Source organism: Barbatula barbatula, assembly GCF_947034865.1.
Source record: "Barbatula barbatula genome assembly, chromosome: 16".
NCBI classification, from domain to species: Eukaryota; Metazoa; Chordata; class Actinopteri; order Cypriniformes; family Nemacheilidae; genus Barbatula; species Barbatula barbatula.
The window spans coordinates 20,096,524-20,118,551 of NC_136779.1; the positions used below are offsets into that span (position 1 = coordinate 20,096,524).

General features: G+C 39.7%; 1 protein-coding gene across 1 annotated transcript in view; it reads right to left on the reverse strand.

Annotated features, from left to right (window-relative positions):
• grid1b (glutamate receptor, ionotropic, delta 1b) overlaps positions 1-19,863 on the reverse strand; it is a gene marked incomplete at both ends in the record, with an annotated part of 235,998 nt that extends 216,135 nt beyond the window's left edge. The window contains 2 exons of the mRNA XM_079477048.1: positions 17,167-17,322; positions 19,785-19,863. Of these exons, the coding sequence (XP_079333174.1) occupies positions 17,167-17,322; positions 19,785-19,863 (235 nt within the window). The remainder of the gene's footprint in view (positions 1-17,166; positions 17,323-19,784) is intronic.
• Positions 19,864-22,028: the final 2,165 nt, after the last annotated feature.

Consider the following 22,028-nt stretch of genomic DNA (forward strand, 5'->3'; position numbering starts at 1 on the left):
CTCATTGTTCCATAGACATCATTCATTATCACAGCTACCCATTAGGGCTTCATATTGGCTGATGGGCATAATTAAATAATATATCAGAAATGATCTGGCATCAAGGGATATTTTAGCTGTCATCAACAATAACCCAACATCAGCCGTGAGCCTACAATTTAACAAATATTTCTGACAGACAGAACTGTGGGGTCACGATATAAGAAGAAACAGTAGAGCTGTAAAGGACACTAATGTTATAAAATCTACCTAAAATATGCACCTGAACTGCCTCTATTAGACATCCAGGGTATTTTGTCAGAGTATAACACACCGAGGGCAGCAAAAGTGACCATTATTAAGATCATCACTGGCAAATTTCACATTAACTACAAACACCCACTGAGCAGTGCTAGCATACACCCTGTCACTCTGAGTCGGCCAAACTCCATCCCATGAGTCTCTTTGAGTTAATGAATCTGTCTGAAACTCTCTACAGTGCACATGCCTGAATGCATACACATTCCCGCAGGCGTGCATGTTCAACACTGTGGGATGGAAGTTAATATAAACAAACCTGTCAAGCAGTGCTGCGATCAAAACACGGCCCATCAATCCAATAACCTGACAAATATTTTGACAGGTCAGATCTTAATGAAGATGTATTGCACGTAAGACTGGCTACGTACTGATACACCTACACTGGATAAAAAAAGAAAAAGAAAAAATAATTCATAACTGAAGATTGTTAGAACAAGTTATTTGGCTATGTAGACGTACATGGACGCTCCATTGGGGCCTTTTTACTTTTTAGGGGGTCAGGTGCCACCATATTGGGTAGGGCAAGACAAATATAAGTGAACAGTTTTATGTACATGCAATTTTATTACATTAGGGAAATGTTAACTAAAAAATAAGCCAAATCACTGCTCGCCAAGCATGACGTTGCACAATTCGTTATGACTTTCATTTTATCGGTCATTCATCTAATAAAATTAAATGTAAGCGAAGACAAGGAATAAAAAGGGCTATCTGGCCCTCCCCAATATGGCAGCAAGTGAATCTCTGGATAAATCTGAATAAAAATAAAACACTGAGAGACTGTTTATTTGTTGAGAAGACATATGCATAAGCTTTAATGAAAACACATTTACCGTTAATGAAGAATAATTCTGGTCATTATAAAATTCTGGAGCCAAAGTCATGAAAATGATTGGCTCCTGATGTCTCTCAGAACTGTCTGACAGCTGGTGATCCCAGACATCGGGCATCTGCTGTTGATAGCTACCAAACATTAAGTTCTGCATGCACTAAAAACCGCAAGTCACTTACAAAAAAGCCACAGTGGATCCCACAGAGGATACAACTTCCAATTCCATTGTCACTTTTAGGAAAACTGGCACACAATGTCAGTTAAGCTCTTTTGATTATATGAGAAGGAATCTCGCGATATTTTGTTGTTGGATAGAAATATAGCTAGTCAAATCTCAGTGGTTTAAAACCCCAGTTCACGTAACTCTCTGTCAACTCTCATTACTCATTTGTATTTTTCCCAAACTACGGTATGTTAACATTTATTAGTTCCAATAACACCTACTTATCAGCATCTTTGCACATGTGAGGTGTAATTTACATGTGCAGTTATAGCCATGTGACAAAACTGAATTGAAATTTCACAGGTAGGCTTATCATCTCACTAGTGCACTCCAACGGAGAATCCGCAGTTATGTGAGCTGGAGTGGATGTGGAGTTCTTAAAGCTTACAGGTGGTTAGTCCAGGATCCTCTTGAGATCAAGAGAGATCATCTACTCAGAAGAGGAAACAACACTGTGCGGAATGATCGCGTCAGTAAGCAAACCTTATGAATATTACGACTACCAAATGGTGATTTGCATAGAGTGCTTGATAACGTTTGGACTAAATCATTGTGTATTTATTTGTTGTGTCTGAACTGCAAACTAAAAAGTCTACATTTTTCCTATCCAGCATTTATGTATTAAAAACACAGAGTTAATAATGTGTTGTGAAATATCAAAACAAAGCCATGTGTGCAAATCATTAAGAAAACAAAGAATAAAAGATGCCTTGTTGACTTCCTGACGTTCCACAGAAGAGACAGGCAGGTTTAGAACAATGGTAGGGTAAATAAATGAAGAGAGAATAGTTATTTTCTTACACGCTCATGTATGTACAAATAGAAGTGTCTCAGTCACGTGACATTAGGCAATTTGTTAAGTCACAGTCTATGAGCATTGAAAATAGTGATGCTTCCCCTGGCAAACTATGAACTCGACAGACCTTTGCCAACTCTGCGAGTTTCCTAATACATCAACGATACGCTTGTGCAAGTCATTGAGTCAATGAAACACTAAGAAAACTGCACACTGGGAAGGCGTTCAGTGGCACAAAGGTTTAGGGAACATAAGTGAACATCCTGGGCCAACTAGACTTGAAGAAGCTCAGGTCCAACTCATACACCCTGCTCCAATCGCTTTGTTTCTACAATAACACAATTCAAGTCATTGGGACAAATGTGCAACTTGGAGGGAAACTCAGCATCGATTTTAAGTTCAGAAGAGATAACCAGTTTCGCCTGATGCAGGGAAAAAGAGAGGCAGGGAGAACTGATAATCCTGCACATGTGCACCATATGGATTTTCACAGTACAGAAACACAAACCTACTAACACGTGAACACAATCGCAATCGTTTTGGTGAAATGAACGAAAAATGAAAACGTAATACAGAATTTGTATTATAACAAGCACAAGCACAGATGTATTTTGATTTAGCCGTGAACTGTAAAAATAAAGTGATCATGCAGTGAGTTATGCAACGTATCACTAGTCAAGAACAGGAAGAGATGATGTAGTTGAATAAAAAACATCCCTTAAAAGGGATAATGACCGGTCAAAATACAAGATATAATACAATTTGACTATTTGGGGTCAGTTGTTGAATATCAAGAAAAAATATAAGACGTATGAATCTAATAAGCCGGGCATTCCTCTGACAGAACAAAGTGATTTGCTATTCGTTGAGGCTGCCTTACAGCATTTTCCTATAACCAGAATGAAATAAAATGAACTGTGCAGAATTTAATAATTCCCCAGAAGCTCTAATAGTCCATATTTAGCGTAGGAGTAACATAACGCCCCCTCTCCTCCTTCATCTCACTTCCTCCTCATCCTCTCCACAGTTTTCTGTCTCCAAAGACTATAGCCCTCTGACCACACTGCTGTGAGCAAAATCCATTCCACTTCATTATTCCGCATTTGACGGTTTTGTAATAATGCCATTATATTTGTAATTTTCTGCTGCTGTTCATTTGGTGGTGCATTTGTAATTAGCCATAATAAAGATGATTTTCAGCCAGCAGAGAGTATTAATGGCGATTTCCAAAAGCACTGATGGTTTTCCATCACAAAAGTTTGGAGTGTTTTAAATGAGCATTTCGCTTTTAAAAGGTAAGTGTTGTAAGTCAGATAGTCCATTGCAAGACACTGAGCTTTGGTCAAAATAAAACAAAAATGCAACATCTATTTGTAATATCAATCTGCCAAGATTAGATTTCACTTTATGAAAATTAAATTGTATAGAAACTATTTAATTTGAAGTTGAAGAAGTAATTTATGTGTTCATATATTGCTTAAAAGTAACATTGTGAGGAACTCTAAACATTCAATATAATGTCTTTTCAATGCTCATGTCTTAAAGTAGAAGTCAAAGCTTTATCTATTTACAGTCGTATGTATGGGTGTATGCTGTTTCTTTTCATAATACTGTATTTTAAGGCCATGGGTCGTCTGTGATACAGAAGTAAAGTCGTCATATTTAAAAGAGAGACAATCCAAGTACACGTATTTGTAAGATTTGTCTGTTGACTCGATAGTCTTTCACTTCATTAGGGGGTAAGTGTTGTTTTTATTTCAGGCTCTGTAGCATTACAGTGTGTTTTCCAGTGTGACAGCATTGTTTCCACCCCCACACACACATTGTGTCATGAGTCTAGTTGTGGAAAGCAGAACTTCTAATCCACAGAAAATAACCCGAGGAGCTTCGGTAAGCAGCATTGCAGAGTCAAACTATAGATCATCCGAAGCACCTAGTTCATCTCTCCTCTCTTATTGTGATTCCTTACCTTATTTACCAGTATAAAAATACGGACTGCTTTACAAATATGAAAAACTGTAACTTCGCAAGATCAAAATAATAAGAACACAATGAAAAGATTCTGCTATATAATTTATACAACAGTAGATTTAAATGAAATATCTATAAAGAAAAGGCTGAAATCTATAGCCTATGCAAACTGTGCTACAGGGGGGAATTCAAGTCTAGATAGATTTGTGAATTACAACAGGAGCAAATTAGTTTTGCAAAACACATACAATGTAAACTCTTTAAAGTTCACTGTTAAATATAAAAGGTTCTTCACAGCGATGCAACACACTTCAAATTGTTTTTTGATGCCATAGAAGAACCTATTTAGCACCTTAATTTTAAAGGGTGTAGAAGAACAATCTTTGGTTCCACAGAGAACCCTTTGTGACGCAGAACGGTTCCTCGGATGTTAAAGGTTCTTTATGGAACCATTTAGAGAAAAATGATGGTGCTTCACGATGCCATAGAAGAACCGTTTTTTTAAAGTATAGCTGCTTGTCTTATGCTGTTGAATGATAATTGTGTTAAAAAAACTCCAAGAACCCCCTTAAAACTTGTTATCATGTGTATCAGTGGCTTCAGTTCATTTAACATCAAGCTATGGCGTATTCCAATAATATCATATAATTATGTTATCAAATTAGATCAGATTAGATCTTTAAAGAGACACCCGGCACTGCATAGTTAAATAGGATACAAAACAGTGGGTCCTTTTCCAGTAAGAGGTTATGTAAGGTTTGTGTTATGCGTTCATGTGGTGTGGGTTTGGTGGAGACCTTTTCATACCAGGGGTCCCTGACTGCTGTCGGACCAACTGAAAGAGTGAAAGAAGCTGTCTCTGGCCTCACTAGACCTCTATCCACTCATCCAGACAGAGGCAACTCAAAAAACAACTGCATTGATGTCAGGAGATTGTTTTTTGATGCCATAGAAGAACCTATTTAGCACCTTAATTTTAAAGGGTGTAGAAGAACAATCTTTGGTTCCACAGAGAACCCTTTGTGACGCAGAACGGTGGTGTGAACGGTTGTGACGCAGAACAGTGGTTCATGTGGTGTGGGTTTTGGTGGAGACCTTTTCATACCAGGGGTCCCTGACTGCTGTCGGACCAACTGAAAGAGTGAAAGAAGCTGTCTCTGGCCTCACTAGACCTCTATCCACTCATCCAGACAGAGGCAACTCAAAAAACAACTGCATTGATGTCAGGAGATTGGCCTACCGCGTTTCATATAGACTGTTTGTTTGCATACAGCTATTGTGGTAAATTCATGTTAAATTATAGCACATTATTAATTGCATTAATTTTGTTCTTTGTTCACTCTTTCTTTCTTTCTTTCTCTCTCTTTCATCTTCACCGCCCCTCACTCGAGCTTCAGTGTGCGTGGGTTGAGTCTTCAGTGTTCAACAAGTATTCTCAGCATGAATATTCATGCTTCCTCCCTCTTGCGTGAATGTGAGTTTTAATCTTTGAAGTGGCTCATGAAGGAATTACTTGCCTAGTCCTCCACCTTCGTAATATTCACGACATGCACATACAGAAATGTCCCTATTATTCCAGGTCTAATGATTGGTTTGATGAATGATAAAGTAACTCCTTTTTCATTTTTAACTTTAAAAAGTTGCAGCAATGCATGCTTGTGTCTCAAGGACGGTGCTGAAGAAGCAGAGCAGCGATGGTTTTCGCACACACAGTCAATAGCCGGTTTCTATCCAAAGTTGCAAATTTCGCTTTTGCGCAAAATTGCATTAAACATTTGCGAATAAGCACCGTTTCCATTCAACTAGTAAACCGTCACTTCCTAATACTGGCACTAAATATCAGTAAAAAACATAGGCATAGGCGTATTAAAACCTCATGGTGCCCCTAGACCACAGCCCCAGAGGTGCATCCATCCATCCACCTACCCACATGCAAGAACCCACTCATTAAAATATTAAAACTTTTGAAAAATTAATGGTTTTAATTTGAATATGTGCATCACTTATTTCAGATACGAAACTTCAAAATGCACATAAAACCAGGTTCTAAGGGATAATTCACCCCAAAATCATCCCCCATTGATTACCATAGTAGGAAAAAATACAATGGTACTCAAAAGTGCCCGTGAACTGTTTGCTGTCCCCATTCTTCAAAATGTATTTTTTGTGTTCAACAGAACAAAAACAATTATTCAGTAATTGTTCCTACTATGGGAGTCAATGGGGGGCAAGATCTGTTTGGTTATAACCATTCTTCAAAATATATTTCTCTGTGTTCATCAGTACGATAAAATTTTTTTTGTTTTGGAACAACTCAAAGGCGAGTATCCACCTAATGGCAAAATGCACATTAATTCATATATGGTAATGGCAATGACAATATCATTTCGCCTTTAAACCATGAATCTTTAAACAGTCATGATGACGTTCCAAAAAACTCACTGTTGTCATGAGTTGTTTCCAGATAACAAAAATACATTAAAAGGATTTCTGCCATGACAACTCTCTGAGGGTTTGGCATGGTAGTGTACATGACATATAAATTTATTTGGTCTTGTTGGAATAGATCTGCTACGCTGCCGCTGCGGCAGAGAAAGTACGGAGACTTGCTACTGCAAATACATCCACAGCATGCTGCTGTGTGCATATACGAAGTGCTGCTGCTGCACATATAACATTTGAATAAACCCCCATAGCTTACATGGTCACCTTGTAGCAGATCTATACAGGTGGAGCTGGGGAAGGAGGAGGGTTTCTGAAAATGTGCTGCACTGCTACAACAATCACTAGCCAAGATTTAAACGTACAGCAGCAAGCTCATTGGCTGCTGATACCGAGGGAACCAATCGTCTTCTTAGTGTAGTAAAGTTATTATGTCAGATTGGTTTAGACTTTAGGACTGCGCCATTTAGCAGACACTTAATCCTCAACTACTCAAAAGGCCAAACGCTGGCCATAATTCTTGCATGATTTTTCAGTGATTAAACAAATAACAAATCCAAATAACATACCTGGTCCAACCTGTTTTTTTAAATTGCTAATTGTCTTACCCAAATATTAATGCACTGCCCAAATCCAATGCAATGCCCAAAGGTCATATCATTTCACTGAGCTACAATTTGCAGGATATTAAAAGGCCACTGGTTTGTGTTTGTCTGGTTGAACATCAGTTTGCTAATACACAGTGCGGGTGTGTATTCAGCCGTGGGTGAGTCCCGACAGCATCACACCAAAACACGCTGGCGACTTTGGAGATCATCAAATCAAGAGAGGCATCTCAAATGACTTAGCATTAAGTATTCTGCTGTTTTAATTCGGCACAATTAGCATAAATAAGGGTAAAAAGGAAGAACAAACTTCTAGGGAACATAAAACGAGAAAAAACTACACAGGCATTAGACAGAGAATAGTTATGAATCATTCAACGCCATGCCAGCACTTGAAGGCATAGATAGGTTATGTTCTTTGTGAACTTGTAGATTGCTCCTTCTTTTCTGTCAGCAGCCCTTCATAATTCATGTCATTTTTCCTGCAGGGGGTATTGCCATATTCCTGGACTCTGCCAGAGCGCCCACTAAAAGTTTGCTATACAGAGGTAATAACTACCCGCTGATATAATGAGACAATCGGCACTTAATTGCTCATTTTAATGGCGAGGCCGTGTAGCCCATAATTGAGGTGTTCTTGCCACCTACAGAGAGCGGTATTCTTAGCCGTCATTCTGTCTTTAAGACGACAGTGTTGTCTTATCTTGCCCATTTTCTTTAATAATGAATGTATTAAGGATACATGGAAACAAAATGACCACCAAGTACTGACAGACATCCTTTTTAAAGAAACCAAAACATACACAAGGAACATGTATAAAAATGGACAATCGATAAGCCCTGTTTGGGAAACCCCACATTACAATATTGTTTTAACACCCGAATGTGAGTATTGTTATATTTTTGTAAGGGTGGTACCTTACAAGTTAGGTGTCTTTGTACACAGTAGCTCACAACGTAGCTCACCAAGATTTGGAACTGAACGAATAAATAAATAACTTTTATATACTGTATAAGTTTAACGTTATATATATACAAAATACAATTGCAGAAGTAAAAGGTGCGTCCAAATTCGCATACTGTGCATCCTACATAGTATTCGGAATAGAATTACGTCCCACATCATAGTATGCTGAAATTAGTATTCTCAAAGTACCCAGATGGTCTGCAGTTTCCTGTTAAAATTCGTAGATCCATGGACACTCTAACGGCTGATGTTACCCACAATGCACTGTGAGATGCACCAGTGGCCTTTTAATGTCCTTTTAAAGAACTACCTGTGTTTCCGGAACACCCCACACATTGCAAAAACCACGCGATCCTGTCGATATGCCTTATTCAACATTAGAATGGTTAGACCCTACCTCACTGAGCATGCGGCACAACTCCTTGTCCAAGCCCTGGTAATCTCAAGGTTGGACTACTGCAATGCTCTCCTTGCTGGTCTTTCTGCAAAGGCCCAGCTGGCTCAAAACGCAGCAGCCCGCCTCGTCTTCCAACAGCCCAAAGGGGCTCATGTGACACCCTTTTTCATCTCTCTCCACTGGCTACCGGTTGAAGCCCATATCAGATTCAAGTCACTGATGTTTGCCTACAGGACTATCACTGGCTCTGCGGCGGCATACTTTCACACCCTCCTAGACTATTACACCCCATCAAGAACCCTGCATTCAGCAAACGAGCGGCGCCATTTGAAATGCCTTCTCATAAGGGCATTAAATCACCTTCCAGCTAACTCCTTCCTGGTGGAACATTCTCACTAACGCGCTCAGTTCAACCACATCTCTCACAACCTTAAAAAACCTACTTAAAACCCATCTCTTCTGTGAATACTTGACTGACAAATGAAAAAACGTACACTAACCCTCTTTTCTCAACATGTAGTGGTCTAGCTTTTGTTGAAACTAGTAACTTTTTATTAGCACCTAATGTACTATTGCTCTTTTATGACATATCGCTTATTGCTCCCTAACTCTGTTTAAGTCGCTTTGGATAAAAGCGTCTGCTAAATGACTAAAAGTAATGTAAATGTAAATGTGAGAGGGCGGAGTTTAGTGACGATTCACTGCATTAATACAATTAAATAAGAGATGTTTTGCATCTCTTATTCAATTGAATCTCTTATTTAAATGCTTGTATTGAGTAAACATTCAATAAAAATGAATAAATAAATACTTAAATGCAAAATAAAGATGTACTTTGATATTCATGATAGTTAACGATCACAATTATGTCTTCTGTTTTGTGTTAGTATGTCCCAGGGCGTGCATACCGTTTTGCTACGCTCTATAATGTATCTACTTTTCTGTAAAAAACAGTACATTGTTTTAGTGCATAGTATTGGCAAATTGGGGCGCAGCAAAAGTGTTTTCCTTCTGCGCAACGCTGGTGACAGGAACAGACCCTCCCCAGTGGCCAAAAAAAATGGAACTTGCTCATGTAATATGTCTAACATTGTAAATTATATTATATAATGGCATATCTACATGTATACGGCCACTGACAATAACTACATAAGTAAATTATTATTATTATTATTCAGTTTTTACTGTTAAAAAATATTGCAAACAGCACAGACACAGTAATCTGCATATTTATTTTTTAACCTAGAAAAACTACAAACCTATGCATTTTTTAGATAGTTCTTAGTTAACACCGCTCACCAGCCTATGATATAAATACAAGGCACTTGCGGGAAAAGAATTTATCATTGCTAATTAGTTTAGCAAGAGGAGTCTGAGCGTGGGTGACTAAATATTCTCATTCAGGATATTACCGAGGGGCATGGCATTGTAACAACAGCACTGCAAGTTCAGATGAGCTTTCACACTACACGTTTCCAAATACAAAAAGCCTCATTATTGTCATGCAGAGTTTCAGCAGTTCCCCGTGGGGCCGGCACACCACTGACCTGAGAGCAAATGATGTAGGCCTATGCATCCATCACAGTATGACATCACCGAGTCAAAAGACAAGCACATCATCATATCACGATAACCTGGCTTCACATGCCATCGATGGAGCACAAAACAAGCGAATCAATTCCTCCGATAACAGATGGTTGACGCATTTGTCAAGATGTTCTTTCAAAAAGCGCTCAGATTTAAATCAAGATGTCTGCAAATCCAACCCGCTTTAATACATCCCACACAAATATGCCATGTTTGTTTTATAATAGAACCGGAATCTTTACTCAATGGGCTCATTCAAAAGGATTGTTCAAATCTGAGTAATATCTCTCAACAAACATGCGTAAATCAAACACAAAAAATAACAGTTGTATGCATTAATAAGGCCAGTACAAATACCACGACATACTGACACTATAAATCAATGGAAATAAGCATTTGCTGTGTATATATAGAGGTATAGTATTATGACAATTTCACATTTAGACAGCCTTGGCCTCATGAATGTAACCAACACCCATGGTCAGATGTGTTCGGTGTCAATAAATGTTTTTTTAGTACAACGGCTGTAAAGTTAAATTCAATGTCACTGCTTTCAAGCGTGTCGCTACACATCACTGTCTGTTTCCTTATCCAAATTATTCCAGATAAACATCACATGTCTTCTGATTTGACAGACACTGTTGCCTCCATTGAAATGTGCAACAATCATAAACATGCAGTACATAAAATTGACTAAAAATACCCTTTTTCCTTTTTTATGTGTTTTATGCATGTGTTTTTATGCGTTTGTCACTTTCACATATTTTTTATTCGTTTATTAACAGTGAAGGACCAACTTACGTACAGTATATCATTGTATGTATTAAGTTCTGGGGTCTTTGCTCTTAGATCATGAGATTATAACATTTAGATGTGTCCTCGACATAACGCAGTTTCAGCACAGATTAGGTCCAAAATGCATTTATGATTTGTATCTTTTATGGATAACCACGGTGAAATATAGGAGCTACAGTCTATATCATCTGACCTGCTAATTGTGGAAAAACCATTGACAGATACTAGAACTAATGAAGCTGCATTCAAATAATCTCTCAGTGAGTGTCACAAAAGATTCAAGCACTTCCGTAACCTTTATTTCAAACTTCTACTTTTCTAGGCTATAATAGGATCTAACTCTAAGTAATAATTGTTTCTAAGGGAAAGAATAATGGCTGTCCTTTAAGGTGCTCATTTCAGAAAGAGCATCTTTTGGCTGTCGGCGGAATTGGGTGCCTCCCAGGGGTGATGCTCTATTCCCCTTGACTTTTAAGTGTGTTTAGTAGACTCGTACATCATCAGGAAGAGACTCACAATAAAAGCGATGGTCCCGCTGAGACCCTTTGCCCTGACAGGCACTTCAGGAAGGACCAGAGATTCCTTTCCCTCTGGTCTTTTAAGTGCACTCGCAAGAAGACATGGAAAAATCCTCAAAACAGTGAAACAAATGTGTACAAGCATGTCTTCGGTGTTATTTTCATAAGTGTTTATTCCTTTAAGAAACGCTTACAGTATTTGGGATGGCTACAGCACGTCACCTGCCATCAAAACTTGAAATCCATGTAATCCCTCTGCCATGTAAAATAATGTCTGTTAAAAAGTGTCATGAATTAATAAATACAAATATGAGTTTTTTTATTAAATAAAAGTAATGTTAATCAAGATTACACTGAAATATTCTTTATTCTTGTATCTTTTGTTCTCTGCAATTTTCCGATGTCAGTTCTGATGCGTTGAGCCATGTTAAAAGCTTCTGTAAAACAGCAAATATGTGCACACTTGCGACTGCATATCAATTGTTTTCTATATTAACATTTCAAAAACGTTTATATAACGCAATATAATTACAAAATCGCATACAGTTCACAGCATTATATTATGATTTGTAATAATTGTTCACTACGTTAATTCTGATTTACTTATTTATTGAATAATAAATTGTCATTAATAAAAAATGCCTTTAATACGAAGAGTGCTGCTGTAGCAGTTGTAGAAGAGCAGTTTCGTAAAAAAAGGAATCAGATTCCTATAAAAGGCTCTGCGTTTGCAGTAACAGAAGAAAATGGTATGTAAAAATACCTACTGTACATACTGTATATAAATAAAGGGATCTGAAGTATCACAATATTGTGAGAAAGAGTCCTGATATTTATAGGCGTTGTCATGATAAAACGACTGTAAAGCCGAACTCTCCCCGGTTTGTGCCGCCAATTGCAATACAAATTTAGCAACTAATCTAAATTCAGGAAAGTAGCCATCCCAAAAGCCAGACATGTATGTCATCATAAAACATCGCTTGTCACTGAGAACGATCATTGAGGAAGAAAAGTTACAGCTCTAAATCAGCAACAGTGGTTGCTATCAAACAGGTCCAGACATGATTAATGTTCTTATCTCAGAAACACCGGATGGTAAAAGTGTTGCTTTCAATGACATCATAGGCTGATCAGATCCCCACTAATTTCTCAAGGCATGCCTTCTCTCCTGGAAGCCATTATCATGCATTACTGCATGCGGAGCACATTTAAATCAGAGCTTACGTTAGATGCGCTGCAATGGAAACTGGGAAAAATTCGCAAATTAATTATCTTGGGAACGCGGCTTGGAAGCACCGGGCCAGCTAATGGATGAAGCCAAGGCACAGTCATGGCAGTATATCTCCGTTCAGATAGGACTAGCTTTGCACATTCAGATGTTTATCCCTTCCTCAGCTATGCTTCTGGCTGTTTAAACTGTAGTCGCTGTAGTAAAGCCGCCGCAGCCTGATTAATTCCCCCGCATTGTTTCCTCCCTCGTACAATGGACATCCTTCATGAAAACTGTCATCCAGCACTGCCTGTAATGATGCAGGGACACTCCTCGATCGCCCGAGAGAGAGAGCTCATGGTGTGATCTGCATCTCTGCTGTTATTTGATGTGCGGAGAACAAAAGAACAAAACGATGGTGGGCTCACACGGATCAACATGCTTTGGACTGAAGCCTGACACTGAGCAAACTGGCTGATATATTAAATCATACACTCTTAAAAATAGAGGTGCTTCAAAAGGTTCTTAGAAGACATTTTTTCTCTAAATGGTTCCATAAAGAACCCTTAACATCCGAAGAAACTTTCTGTTTCACAAAAGGTTCTTTGTGGTGGAAAAAAGGTTATGGTTCTTTAAGGAACCTTTGACTGAATGGTTATTTTTGGAACCAAAATTTGTTCCTCTATCTATGGCACCTTTTAATCACCCTTATTTATATCATTTTGCAGGTGATAAAAAAATTAGACAACGTTTCAAATACCGCATTTCTCCCCCTTTTATTTGTCCAAAATGTTTTTGAAAGACTACATTAGGGCTGTGATGGTCTCCATGACAACCGCCCCAGTGTCATTGGCGGTGTGCTTGTCACTGACTGTAACCTAATAGGAGTCAACAATTCAAGACGGATGGAACTTTTCTTACTTGGCAACCTCAGTGACGGATCCATAAAAAGAGATTTCAATAGCAAACAGGATTGTGTTAATTGCGCAGCTTCCAAACACAGAACTGAGCTACGAAATGAAAGCAATATTTGCATATGATAGCTAAACTCCAATTACGTTCCAGCCTGAATACCGCAGTTAAGCGTGAAAACACTCCACATGGAGAAATAAGCGAGCGCCGTCTTTGCAGGGTGGACAAAGTAGTTGTTTTTGCAGCAACGCTGTGCAATTTGGCAATCCGACGGCTGGCTTGGGTAACAGGGTAATTAACCGTATTTATTTGTCTGTGTTAAAAGTGCGTTTAAGGCCCCAAACAGAGCTATTTAAATGAAGATCTAATCACGAAATCAGAGAACCTCGATATTCTTCAGTTAGGAAGAACGGCACGCAGCCATCCAGAGACGTTCAGTCAATGCAAAACTTAAAAACTTTTGCTCAATGGAGGATTGGTGCTCGGCCCACACAGTCCAGAATAAGAGTCCGTATGTTAGGATGTCTCGAACGTGTGTGGGCTGTTGTGTGTGAAAACACGCTTCATTTGTATGCATCCCACGCGCTTGTGCCGACGTCTGCAGACCAAATAGAACTGAACGAATTCAAACTAGGCCAGAAATATACGTGTGACTCTTTTCTCAAACCTATATCTTGGAGTAGACACGGGTCCATGGGCCTCGTCTATCTCTGCAGCATCCAAACAATCCCATCACTACGGTTGTGCGCATCACCTCAGAATCACGGGCTAGTGCGATGGGGAGGTCAACATAAACGTAATGTTTTATGATTTACGTAGTCGTTCAATATAACCACCCATATCTGGCTACGCAGGTGACAACATCCCTGCGTGTAGTGTAATGGATTCTGCATGTAAATGTACCATTCTCTAGGGAACACTGTCAGAGACGAGTATCGTCGATCACAACCCATAAGTCCCTTTGGGTAGCTGAGGAAACTATAAACTCTTATGACTTCTAGCTTACATGGTAGTATGAACACAGTGTGTATCAGACAGTCGTGCAAGCATCTACATTTTCTGTAATATTACATGTGCAATGCCTGTGTTTACTAGTAATGGCTATGAGACTTCCGTTGGGCTTGATTTATGTTCAGTGTCAAGTTCTATTTGTGAATCATTTTTTTGTAAGGTAACTTGTAATCACAAACCGATTTGAATTGTACTTTCTTATCTAAATGTTGATCAGCTGCTTGAAGCAGGTGCTCTTAACATCCTTTATAACAACAAAAACAGCATGAATCTGGCATTAGTTCCGGCTTCCATTTCTACCCTGCATGGCCAGCTGTGAGGCCCTGCTGATGTCACACAGCATGTGGCAAAGAGCATTTACATTAAGTAAATAGTATTAGTTAACTTTTCACTGTTCTAGCTGACAAATCGACTAGCAATACTAAAAATAAATAATCAAAGACAAAAAACGAGGAAGCAATGAAAGTGGCACTCTAATAAACCATAAGAGAAGATGTGTGAATCCATATTTCTACTTTTCCTCCAACTGGAGTGCTATATCAGTTTGCGCACATATTTAAAATGTCATTATGCCTCATTGTGAGTCTTTTGAGAAGAATGTATAAGCTATCCAACAAAGAATCCATTTAGACTAAGTTTGGAAATGTTGCACTCCTTTTTGTGAGCAGGCAGTTGGCGTAAAGCTCCCAATCTTTCCTGACATCTCAGACACCCTAAAAGATCTTGTGGGATTCATCTGAAGAGTTTTATTGCAACTTCACCATTTATTTCCGCCGAAGATATGGCACTTAGTGCAGAGCATAAAAGGAGCCGGAGGATAAGCACGAAATAACACATTTGTCAATTGTAAAGGAACACTAGGTGAATAAAACAGTTGTAAGTATTTAAGACCAACTTCTGGCGATAGACTTAAGGAATAGGCTGGTGTAATGACAACATTTCTGCATCTTTGATTCTAAGATGTTTCAGACTGTTACATAATGGGCTATTTGACAACGTTGTATTACTTTGTATTGGGCTCAAAAAGTAGTAAAACCAAAATGACAAAACTTTATTTCTTAAGTGTTTGAATTTTAACACCTCCGCTGAGTTTTCTTATGTTTACTTATAATTCTCAACGATCGTTCTTATTAGATTAACTTATTCACAGTAATTATTTGTTTTATGATAAACACAGTACAACAAATACTACCCCCATGTGTGCAGAAAATATCCGAAATAGGAACCCGACAGTGCTTGGCAGGGTAACGCTACCGTTAAATAGGGCGGTATCAAAAATGTCCTCTACTGCCAACTTAATAAATAAAAACAGCAACCCAGGGTACCGATATGAGAAGGCAACTGTGACCACTAAAAGGAATTCATTGCCAAATTTGAATGGTCTGGAATGGTCCATTCACTTTGCCAAAATAAACAGAGCATTCAGTCAGTAGAGCACAGCATTCGTGTGCTAACATATTGACCAACCATTCCAAAGCTCACACTGCATAGCCTTATCAGACATCTTGACTTTAAAAATATAGAATAAAAGTCATTTAAGGTTGATGATTCAGTTGGTACAAATCGTCATGAATACTTCTGTGAAACATCTGTAGGTCGTTAGGTTGAGTTACATCTCTGGCTATGTCGAACAAATGTCAAGCGCTACCGGCATATTGTCTGTGAGAAATCCCTGATGTCTTCACTTCTGTGTGAAACAAATCAAAGACGCGTTGTGACAGTTTCATTCTCGCTGTTAGTACAAGCTATATTAAAGAGAGTCAAGTTCCCCTGTGCCATACATGTGAGGTCACACAGAGCTGTCATGAAAAATACTTTTCTCCAAGCGTGATGGTGCTGTTCTTCAAGATGATGTGCTGACATATGGGAAATAAAACACCTTAACCCAGTGATCATAACCCACACCTATCAGACTGAATTCTGGGAACTTTGGAAAACCTTCAATGTCAAACAGTCGGCACTAGATAATTGGAGGCTGGCTGATAAAGGCGCCGAATAATAGAAGAGTCAAATGACAAATGTAACTGCTGCAAATTACACTAGACAATGTAGCTCATTTCGATTGATCCCTATCAAATAGTCTCTAAAACTAACAGAGAATTTTCTGATACAGGATAATTTCTAAGGGAAATAATCATTACCATCATCTTCTCCTTCAATCCCAGCATCATTAACTGTCATTAGCCCATTGAAAAAAGACATTCTCTTTCTCCTTGCTTTTCAAAATGATCTCTTGGAAAGCTCAGGCCTCAGAGCACTCATCCACAACTACAATTATGTGGAAAATTGTTATTGAGTCCTGCTTGACTCAATACCTCCACCTAGCTCTTCTTTCACAGAAGACAGTGATGTCTGGACTGTGGGGGAGCTTTAGATGGTGGTCTTTGAAAGACATCTCACACACACATACACACACAACACAAACAGACCCAGATGACGTTTTTCGTTCCGACAAAGCTTAGTCCTGCAGCCATCATGTCACACACTCGAGTTGTTATTCAAGCGGGCAGATAACAGCCTTGATGTTAAAATTTTAGCATGTACACACAGACCAGTGAGAACGATGCAGTTCAAGAGTCATGAGACGATGATTCACTCACCTTCCTGGACTGCCTGAAAGGGGTTGTTGGGTTCAATATATTTTATGGAGTGGGTGATTTTCTCACTCTGCAAAATGTCATCGTTGAGGCTGAGGTCAGAGATCGCCAACTGAAACACCTCATCATCCCGTGCAGCGTTCTCTTCAAAAATGGCACCTGCGGGCATGTGCAGATTGTTATCTTGGTCTTAGCGGAGCGTACGAATAAACAATGGCAATTGTTAGTTTGCATACAAAGCAAGTCACAGGCTTAGCTCATCTATACAGTACCGGGCTTAATGTTTTATGCATCTTTGCAGAAAGGCATAAATGCTTTTACCCAACCCTGAGCATCTGTTAAGAACCTTTTCAGGAAATAAAATAATCAGTATGAGATTTTAGCGATAGATAAATGTCAGTTGGTCTGCATTTTTTATTGTGGGGGCTTATTTACCAATTGGACTTTCCATAAAGTTGTTTCATGAAGATGAATTGTCCAAGCACGTTTAAAGCTCTCTTAGCATAATGTGCAGAGACAACTATACACTGTAAGTAAGCTGTTTGTAAGCCGATTCGCTCAGTAAATGGAAACATTGTGGCCCTGTGGTACTATCAAAACATTCGTGTTGGCTTAATGAGTTTATGAGTCTCTATTTGACAAGCAATGGCAGACCTGGGCAATGTTCAGTGAAATCATTTTTCTTTCTTCAAGTCCAGTTTGTGTGCAAATGTACCCAAACTGCGCACATCATCTTTATAAATGGCAAGACCAACTGGCATCCTTCAGGTTTTGCCGAAACGCACTGCTTCTCTACCTGTGTTAGGGGCAGCCAATAGGATGGGCAGGTGGACAGGTGGAATCTGGTTGATGTATGACTGCAGTGTTCATCTTATTTAGCTGAAATAGGGGTGTCGCATCTGCTCATTCCAGTTGCCAGTGAGAACAGGCCGGATCAACACTGCCTGTACTAGCCTCCCAATTACCAGTTTGGGACGGTCATTGCCTCTGTAAATCACAACACCGGCCTGAAATCACTTCATGTCACCCTCTCCATTCAAAGGATGGCCCTATTTTTCTTTTGCCAATCGGAGCAGAATTTGGTCAGGATGATAACATGAGCGGATGTGACAAAGTGGAAGTATTGGGCACTGGAGAGGCTGGCATTTGTAATTTTATGTGTTGTGCACCTGTGAGCCCTGCCTATTACATGGCCAAAGAGACCGCCTGGTCTTCACCTAAAGGTGGATTCTTCAACCTAGATCCATGCAAATAGAGAGTAAATTGCAGTATATATGACAGTCTTTCAACAAAATTAATATATGGCATATATGGATATAAAGCTTCTCAAAAGGTAACTTCACATTAATTTCATGCATTTTAATATCTAAAAGACAACAGATGGTTGATCGTCGCTTTCCTGTAGCTCGGTGGTTAAAGCATGACGTAAGCAACGCCAAAGTCATGAGTTCGATTACAGGGATTGCACATTATCCTAAAGAAATGTACAGTGTATGCAATGAAAGTCGCTATGGACAAATGCGTAAATGTAAAAGTTATGACTAACCTATTTGTCAGCTACCTAGGTAAAAGAGAGAGGTTATTGTACAATACAAAACAATACAGTATCACTCATTCTGATGTGTTACATTTTCGAGATGTGAGTCCAGCATCCAGTACTGCACCATAAAGCCTCCATCTGCTTTCACAAGCCAAGACCACCCAAAAGACACCGATTCAATGATAAGTAGTTTTGCAGGTTCAAATTAAACAACACCAACACAAACTCCTCTTACGTTTGTTGAAGGCCGAACAAACGTGACACTACTTTTTGACGAATAGTTGCTGCAGAATTCTTCAATGACAAAAATGATGCATTCGTTTCATTACGCAGATTAAATCCCCTCTCTGCATCAAAAGATTGCTTTGGTATATTTCAATTTGTAAGAAACGAAACGCAAAGATGCAATGCGACTTGCCCATGCTAACCGAATAGAGTTCCAACCACCCTTGCCCATCACCCCCCTTCCTCCTCAGTGCTGCTGATCTCCAGCCAAAATATTTCTTCGCGTTTGGCGAGATAATCTGAATGCAGAGGGTGTCCGGTAGACGCAGAGGGGATTGGTTAAAATGACATTTGCGGACCGGGATCGCCAAGAATAAGCATTTGTACCCTTGTCATTTATTTACTTCGGCAACCTTTGTTAAGATTTCCCTCACGTTCCATACAAAGTTCAATCTTATAGATGGGAGGGGGAGAGCAACCCACACACATTGGCTTACTTTGCCTTATGACAGACGCCTCCTGGCTTTCCAACTTACCCAAAATGTCTGATTTAAACAATGACGCTTTTCTCATAAACTACCAAGACTGGAATTCGATTAGGCTCGCACCTGTCAATCCAACGGATCTACCTCCAATCTCAACAAGAGAGACGTTATCATCACAAGTGGTCTGCTCAATTGATATTCAGCCCGATAAGCGTGGCAAATGTCCAATGGTTACATACAATGGATATTTCAGACCAACCTTTAACAGCCCATTCACTAACATCGGAGTCCTTAATATTTATGGCGCATTTTCTTATAATTTTTGGACAATTTGGTGTCAAAAAAATGCCTTTAAACAGCTCACTCCTTACCGATGTGAATGATGGAGTCCGCTCCCGCCAAACTGCGTTGCAATATCCCAAAAGAAAGGCATATCATCAGCAAATCCATCTCCGGTTCCCTCCGAAGCCGCTCATCCACACGATCCTCAGATGTCCGTTAATTCCCAATGAATGAGAAAAGTACGTGAAAGGAGATCTAAACACACTTGTGACGAAGAAAAAAAGTGAGGAAAATCTCTTACGCGAGGAACACCGTGAGAGAATGCGGGGAAATAGAAGGACAAGGGCCGGGAAACGGTCGACTGTTGGAGGGTAACGGTCGCTTCGGGATCCGGCGCGCTCTCTCCGCAGGTCTCGCTCTTGCGCGGCGCTCGCGGAGTCTGAGACACATCACAAACTCCAAACTACGGAGGAGGGACACCCCCGCGCGCGCGCGCTCGAGAGCGAGAGAGAAAGCAGGCGCGAGCGCGCGCAAGGAGAGATGGAATTCGGCGCGAAGCCGGAGGAGAGGAGAGCGGCGGAGCGACAAACGTTCACGCGGTCACCGATGCGGACGTGTCTTTACAGGGGCTCCATGTGCTTTTTTGAACTTACAGAGATGTCCACTCGTGGAAAGGAAATCAAACCGGGGAAAGGAGTATGAAGGGGGGAGCAGTGGCAGTTCAGTCAGTCGTAGCACGCACAACGAATCGGTAACTTAGTTTTGAGCCTCGAATGTAACCGTTTCGCGGCATGATGAAGCGCGCCTGTTCCCTGCAATGGCACGAAGAGGAATTGTCGTTATCTCCGCTCACGCGGAACGAAGAGCCGGCGAGACGGAGAGCCGCTCTCAAAGTCCCGTGAAAACGTGGGAATTCTCGCACGATCTCAACACACGGCGAATATCTTAACGTGAACATGTTTGCTGTCAAACACTGTTCAGAAACGACGTGGGTATGTTACGGAGATGATCGTCCCGGTAAAGACTAAAACTACACGATCCCTACCGTATGTGCACTTTATAAGGTAACCATAAGATGTATTTCGTTTCGTTAAATACATAAGACTGACTATACTCGTCATTTTGGAAAATAAATGATGTTACTTCGCTTTAATAGTGCATAGACCTTGTGTGCGTGGTTTACGCGCTGCTACAGAATGTTTTTTACGACATGACTGTTCGGTAATGATGTGTCTGTACATAACAGTGCTAGTTCCGAGATTGTGTTAATTGTTCATTTTGTTTCTACCAAATGAAGGCTTTTAAGATGGAGTAGTTGTCAGTACTTCATTAAACTTACCACTGTTTTCTAGAAATGTTAAGACCGAGTGACGGAATATGCGGTAGAACGGAACGCAAGGTGAAGCGGAGAGAAAGAACTTCAGAGAAGCAACTGATGAGCAGCCTTGCACTGACTTTAACCGTCCACATCAATGAAGTCACTAATCGACAGAGGCAGAAGAAACGATATTCTTACTCTTACAATTAAAGGATATTTCTTACAGCTGAATATGAGAACGGAAGTGTCCTTTAATTGTTTGGCTAAGTGTATTTGATGTCTTTCAGCACCACGCACTGGTGGACAGCTCCCGTCTGTGTCATCAGGCACGAGCGGACCTACAATGGATCGGTTGCAAAGCTAAAAGCGCATATTCTTTTTCACCATTGTATCGAGAACACTAAGAAATCCTAAGATGAATCACCAATGATTGTAATGAGTGAAGCCTCGTTGGCTTTTGTGCGTGCTGTTTAATTGCACGGAATGTTGAATGCGTTGTGTGCCAGTGTCTTACTTAATGTGATGACTATGAATTTGTTAACGTGTGCACAGAAGATCTGTGATATAACATACATTATATAGCCGGTCAGGGCTTGTTATATTCATTTACCGGATCAGTTTCATTATATTTGCTACTACTGTATGTAACATTTTCTGTCTGGTAATGAATTGGAAGAAATATGCTTCTTGAAGATTTAAATATTGTTGCATATAGTTTAAATACTGTTGTGTATAGTTCAATACTGCCTTTGCATGCAACATGTAGCAGCATCATGATTAATGTATGAACCTATCGGGCAAGAAGGCCTTTAATAGACCTCGCCTACTGAATTAACTAACACTTACATTCAATAAGCGAATGTAACTAATAGCATTGAAAAGCAAATGCATAAGCAAGTCCAAGGATGATTAACGTAAATCCATGTGCATGTGATCAAATAAACTCTACAAGGTAACATTGAAGCATTTACACTCTCCCTTTTGATTGCCTGTGGTTATTTATCCTATCTATTCA